The sequence below is a fragment of the Myotis davidii genome, unplaced genomic scaffold (assembly GCF_000327345.1).
Source record: "Myotis davidii unplaced genomic scaffold, ASM32734v1 scaffold616, whole genome shotgun sequence".
In the NCBI taxonomy this organism is placed as follows: domain Eukaryota; kingdom Metazoa; phylum Chordata; class Mammalia; order Chiroptera; family Vespertilionidae; genus Myotis; species Myotis davidii.
In genome coordinates, this window is record NW_006291965.1 from 3,780,423 (window position 1) to 3,787,475 (window position 7,053).

Here is a 7,053-nt window from a genome sequence, read left to right on the forward strand (position 1 = left end):
TCTCAAAAGCATTACAATTTTATGTCATGTAAAAGATACTCTAGGCTTTTTCTTGATATTCCTGACTAATGGGGAAATCACCGACATATTACTCTATTTCAATTCCTAGAATCAAGGATTTATCGATGCTGGGTGGGAGCTTAAAGACAGATCACTCAGCTCAAACCCATCATTTCAGCAAAGAAAACAAAGGCCCAAAGAGTTTAACTGAGTTGGCAAAGTAACTAGTTCAGGACAGAACAGAACTTGAACCCAGAGCTTCTAACTCCAAGGCCAATTCTATTAGTTTTCTGGGGAATTTTATATTTGAACTAGAGGCCCGGTGCACAAAATTTGTGCGTGGGGGTGGGGGGTCCCCTCAGCCCGGCCTGCACCCTCTCGCAATCTGGGACCCCTCAGGGGATGTCCGACTGCCAGTTTAGGCCCAACACCGCAATCTGGGACTGCTGGCACCTAACCATTCACCTGCCTACCTGCCTGATCACCCCTAACTGCCTCTGCCTCGGCCCCCGTTACCACAGCTTCGTCCAGAAGGATGTCCATAATGACATCTGGAAGGTCGTTCAGCTGTCTGGTCTAATTAGCAATTACGCTTTTATTATTATAGATAACCCTGACATTTACAGTCAAGTTGCTTCGTGCTGCTTGCTAGTATTCAGAAAAAGGGATTGAATTGCTAATCTTTTTTTTTTTCTTTAACACAGAAAGTCCCTTTACAGAATCCTCCTATTAAGTGGGCTGAAGGACATAAGGGAGTATTTAATATTGAAGTGCAAGCTGTTTCTTCCGTTCACACCCAGGTAAGCAACACTGAGGCCGGCTTCACCTCAGAGCCAGGAGGCCAATAGTGACAATGGGGGCGCAGCAGAGAACCTGCTAAAGACAGCCCAGTAACCAACCAATGAAAATCACTGTGCACAAATAAAGCAAAAATAACCTTTAGTTCTTTATGGGGACTTTCCAAGCCTGTTCAGGTTTAATTTTCATTTGAATGGAAAGACCTTATCAAAAGGTTGAGCACCTAAATGAAGGAACCCAGTCGCTGCACAGTTGGCTGAGAAATTATGTGGAGAGACTTCATTTGAAGTCTCTATCTCATTCCCCTCTGGGATTCTGCCACTTCACAGCCACTCCCTCCTTTTTGTGCTACTGTTTTGCACCCGTGTAGACCCATTTTGGGCTGTGTATGCTCACCTGGTGTGCTTGCTTCTGCTTACAGAATATGTCAGAGTCCAAATTATTTTCTTCTTCAGTTAATAGTTAATGGAGAGGGTCTATTTTGTGCACACCACTCTACAAAGCGGTTCATAACCTTGGTCTGAAACATCCATGTCTTAAAACTTGTGGTCTAAGACCTGGGATAAAGGGCTCTGCCTATGAGGAGCCATTTGATTGTGTTTATGAATTCACTGGTGAGCCTGGATGGGATAAGACCCTGAGGCCTGCTGTCTGCCTTCCCAGGACAACCACCTGGAGAAGTTCTTCACTCTCTGCCACTCCTTGGAGAGCCAGGTGACCTTCCCCATCCGCGTGCTGGACCAGAAGATCAGTGAGACGACGCTGGAGCATGAGCTGAAGCTCAGCATCATCTGGCTCAACTCCTCCCGCCTGGAGCCCCTCGTGCTCTTCCTGCACCTGGTGCTGGACAAGCTCTTCCAGCTGTCCGTGCAGCCCATGGTCATCGCCGGCCAGACAGGTAGGAGGCTGGAAGGAGGCGGGAAGAGGCAGGCAGTGCCTTGTGTTAGGAGACATGATTTTCCAGAAATCCTGGGAGCAGGGAAAGTGTGATCTTCTTTTCTGTTGGTGATGTGAGTCCAAGGCAGGCCAGGTCCAGTGCTATTTCTTACTCTCCCTGGATGTTAAAAAAGAAATTAAGATTGGATGCTTAAAATCATAGTTTTTAAAATAAACTTTTAAAAACTATTAGAAGCAGCCTTTCAAATTCCATTCCTTGTAGTGGATAGAATTCTTGTACTTCTAAGATATTTTTGTTTTCTTGACCAACAGGGAAATAAAATATCTCAAAAGAATAAGACAATTCACATTAAGTAGAAGGAAGGGAATTCTAAATTGAAATGCAATGTGATCATGTTTTATATTGATCCCCTTAGCCCCTGGCAACCACTCATCTACTGGCTGACTGATAGTGTATTTTAAATGCTTGCTTTTAACAAGTGAACATTAAATACAATGTGTAAAACTTCCGTTGGAAATAATGTCATGTAAGACGTGGGTCCCGTGGGTCCCGTGGTTCTCCTGACTCCTCCTGGGGCAGATTGGCTGGTGTAGGGCATTTTTGTCTGACACTGTTTTTGGCTGGGCTTATGTTATCCCATGCTAGCGAGTCCAGGGGATGTCTTTTAGGCATCATCAGTGTTCCCAGTACTGTGCTAGCAGTTGTAGGCTTCGCAATAATTGAGAGCATAGCTGACCTGAGAGGACTTACAATAAATACAGTGAAGAGCAGCAGCATAGGACAAGAATCCTCGAAAGGACACGGCTAAAAATACTGGGGGGGAGAGGAGGCGCTAGAACATCCATCTGGGAGGATGTTGGAGGCTCTGGGAAGAAGGTGTTTGCGATGACCTTGAGGGAGGTGTAGAGAGAAAGCAGCCCAAATGGAGACAGTGAAAGTGAGTGGCAAAAGCAGAGACTCAGAAAAGCACGGGAGTGCGAGGAAAGAAGGAAATAGCCCAGTTGGGCTATGGAATCTGAGTAAATTGATTGGGGGGAGCGGGGGTATTTGCTAAACTCGTAGACCAGGGAAGAGCATGTCTTCTTAACCCCTTGTTTGCACTGTATCCTGGGGTGTGTCTTTTGTGGTTCCACAGATAAGACATCCTACGTTGTAGGCTACATTTCAGACGTGCAGCTGACACCTCTCCAGCGAGATTCTTGCAGAGCAGTGACCTCTCCCCTCCCTGGATTTCTTTCTATGCCCCCACCTATGTGGCACACTGCTTTGCATGTTTCAGCTATTTAATATAGACTTGTGTGTTAGACAAAAATATTCATTCACACATCTTCTCCTTAGCAAGTTGCTGCCTTGTCATGGGGACAACAGGGTGTTGGGACAGGCAGAATAAGTAGAGGTGTTTAGACAACAAGCCTTTATTCAGACCTGTTGTTGTCAGACACAATGAAAGGCACTTGAGAAACAAGAAAGTATGAAAATGCGCTTTGCCCTGGAAGGGCTTCCAGCCTACTCAGAAAGACAGGACTTACCACCAGAAATAGCCAACGCATGTTGGGACTTGGTGTCACTTAAGCCCTGTACTGAGTGGTACCAAAGGCTCTGTCAGGGAGATAGGATTGTGTTGAGCATTGAAAGGTTGGTGTGATTTTGTGAGTGGGAGGAGGGCTTTCTAGGTGAGGACAAGGGTATCAGCAAAGTCACAGAGATGAGGAAGAGCAGACATGTGATGGGGATAATACAACCAGTGCCTCATTTTAAAAGAAGTTGAGGTTGAGCAGAAAAGGGTCCAAAGTTTGGTAAGTAAGGTGGAGCCGAACTGTGGAGGCTGGAGCTCCAGAACAAGACAGTGGATGTGCTAAATCAATCCTTTGTAAAGGTCCATTGTAGGGAATCACCTCAATACACACATTTTTAGAGCAATCTGTACACCAAGATGCAACAGTGCATCTCAGACCACAGGGTGCATGAGAATCCCAGGGCACCCTGTGAAAATGCAGATTCTGACTTAGCAAGTCTTTGGCGGGGCCTGAGATTCTGCATTTCTAGCAGGCTCCTGGGTGACGTTGACCATGTCAGTGCAGACCCCGCTGAGTAGCCCCAGTTCACATCATGGTTTAGAAAGGGAGGTTGTCTGGATAGTCTCATGGCTTTGTCATGAAAAAGCGTAGTGCTGGTGGGAGGGCGAGAATGGGGGAGGAAGCCTGGCACCGTTGGCAGCATGCGGAGCCAGCAGGCCATCATCCTGACCGCCTAGCTCTCTAGGCTGGTGGTCATGCTCCCTGTCACTGCCCTGGAAAACACTTTACTTTGGGTTCATTAAGGACCGACTGTGAGGCTGCCCATTTTTATCTTGGTTCCTCAGCCAACTTCTCCCAGTTTGCCTTTGAGTCCGTGGTGGCCATCGCCAACAGTCTGCACAACAGCAAGGACCTGAGCAAAGACCAGCACGGGAGGAACTGCCTGCTGGCCTCCTACGTGCACTACGTCTTCCGCCTGCCTGAGCTGCAGAAGGACCTGCCCAAGTCAGGTAGCGTGGCCTCGAGGGTGGTGTCTGGCGGCCGGGCACCCTTACCCCCACCCCACTGCCACGTCATTCAAATAAAATAAAAAGCGTGAATGTCACATTTTATTTTTCAGAATGACACACATATGACATGAATACTAACATTAAGAGTTTATTTCTAGATTTTCCTCTTGCTTTCTTCCTGCCTCCATCCTTCTTTATATACTCTAAGCACTTATTTTCTCTGCCTGTTTGATAATCCCTCACTGGTCTTTACCTAGTAGGTAAGTTTGGATTCAGTTAGGATCTCTTTTGTAAAATATGGAGAAATGACAACAGATGCCTAGGAGTCTAGGAAATTAATGGTAAGGAGAATAATATATATTTGAGAGTGATGATAAGCAGTGTTTCCTAGATTTCTCATTATGAAAAATTAAATCCCTTTTCTCATGTCTCTCTAACTAGCCTTTTGAAATAATATTTCATTTCTCCATTCTTTGTTATTTGCATAGGTAATACTCAAACAGACCTACTGGTCAGCTTGATAACCAACAAGTTCACAAAGTCCTAGGCCCCAGCAAAGAAACTGGGCCTTCTCATTAGTTCACCCAGCCTTATTTCAAGTAAACCTGCCATTTCAATTGAGTTTTTTTAAATACTGGTCTATGTCATAGACTAGTGATGGCGAACCTTTTGAGCTTGGCGTGTCAGCATTTTGAAAAACCCTAACGTAACTCTGGTGCCGTGTCACATATAGAAATTTTTTGATATTTGCAACCATAGTAAAACAAAGACATTTTTTATATTTATTTTATATATTTAAATGACATTTAACAAAGAAAAATCAACCAAAAAAATGAGTTCATAGGTTTGCCATCACTGTCATAGACTCACATAATCACTTTTGAAGACAAGTAAATACTGACAGGTGAAAAACATCGAAATATAGTATACACTTATCCTCTGAAGGTTCAGATAATTCCTGGGATCCTGAAATCTCAGAAAACTTTACTTACAAAGTTGTCATCGTTTAAATATTAATAAACAAATACATACATTCATGTTTCCAGCTTATATTGAGAAGTCAGAAACTCCATCAACCCGGAGGGCAGGCTCTTGTGGCCATAACAGGCTGGAGCTGAGTAGCACCCTCTGCCTTGGGATGAGGCCCGTGTTTCCAGTCTACCACAGTTCTCACCACTCCCTACCGCCTTACATCCTATCTACTTACCCCCAAATCATTGTCTTCCCTAAGGCATTTGATAATAAGACCCTAAGTCTAAGGCCCAATCTAGAAGGTTTTCATTCCACTATCTACCCCATCCCTCTTCAGTTCCTTCTCAAGTCCAGGAAGTGACTCTGACCCACTTTCTATTGACATGTCTGTACCTGATGGGATGCAGGCGGCCCCACTGCTCTCCCGGACCCTCGCTACCACACGTATGGACGTACTTCTGCGGCTGCCGTGAGCTCGAAGCTGCTGCAGGCCCGGGTGATGAGCAGCAGTAACCCGGACCTCACCGGGACACACTCTGCCGCTGATGAGGAAGTGAAGAACATCATGTCCTCAAAGGTAGGGGAGAGGCCAAACCCTGGAGAGGGATGCGGACTTTCTATTTTTAACTAACACTTGGAGCAACAATACATCAGTCACGACGGCTGCCCACGGTGTTGGTCAAATGCTTTCCTGCTCAGAGTAGTAATTGTCTTTTCTTTTGAAGTGATTGCGGCCATTCAGAAAGGTGTAGGAGCATTTGAGGATCTGCTCAGTTCACTCTGGCAGGACATTTTTAGGGCATTGCTGGTTTAGCCACAAGGAGTCAAGAATCTTATTTTCAAGGAAAAAGATTAGCTCTATTTTTGATACCTAGAAAGGTTGTTTTTTATTTTGTTTTGTTCTTTTATATTTACCTTTTGCATTCATTAACATCTATAGCTTCATTATCCCACATACTAATCCCAAAGAGCAAAGCCATATTTTATAGAGAAATTAAAACTGAGAGGTTTGGTGACCTGCCCTGTTGCTTTTTCTTGATAACGTTTTTTTATTATTTTAGAGCAGTTTTAGATTTATAGAATTATTGTGAGTGCAGTACAGAAAGTTTTTGTATACCACATACCCAGTTTCCCTGCACATTATAATGGTACATTTGTCACACTTACTGAACCAACATTGATATGTTATTATTAGTAACTAAAGTTCATATTTTCTCAGATTTTCCCTAATGTCCTTTCTCTGTCCAGAGTCCCGTCCAGGGCACCACATTATATTTTGTACTCAGGTCTCTTTAGGCTCCCGCTGGCTGTGACAGTTTCTTAGGCTTTCCTTGAGGTATTTTGTAGAATGTCTCTCATTTGAAATTTTTAAAAGTTGTGGTATAATTTACATACCATAAGATTCACCCTTTTAAAGTATATAATTCAGTGGGTGTTTTTTTAATTTGTTTGTTTGTTTTCACAAAGCAACCATGAATTCTTAGCCTGAATTTTATTTCCAGTTATCTGTGGCCTCAAAGTGGCTAAGCTTTTAGAGTAGGATCATTTCCCCTAAGGACAATAAATCAAACTCTTGAGGTTTCGGCACAATTTTCCTTACAAAACCCACCCGTTTGAGACAGTATGTTTTGATAAAGGGAATCTGGACGCCAGGGTTGGGTCGTCTCTGACACCAGCTAGCCTTGTGGTGTTGGCAAGTCAGTTCCTGCCCTGGGTCTTATTGTCCTCATCGCTGTGGAGGTTTTGAACCCTGGCTGAACTTAAGAATCCTCTACGCATCTTTTAAAAACACTGGATCCGCCCTGGTTGGTGTGGCTCAGTTGGTTGGGCGTCGTCGATGCACCAAAAGTTTGCTGGT

At 44.3% G+C, this 7,053-nt stretch overlaps 1 protein-coding gene across 1 annotated transcript in view; it reads left to right on the forward strand.

The window, feature by feature from the left end:
* The window catches only part of DOCK8 (dedicator of cytokinesis 8), a 200,976-nt gene that overhangs the window by 134,268 nt on the left and 59,655 nt on the right, over positions 1-7,053 (forward strand). Inside the window, 4 exon segments of the mRNA XM_015565032.1 lie at positions 705-800; positions 1,462-1,696; positions 4,059-4,223; positions 5,603-5,772. Coding sequence (XP_015420518.1) covers positions 705-800; positions 1,462-1,696; positions 4,059-4,223; positions 5,603-5,772 — 666 coding nt within the window.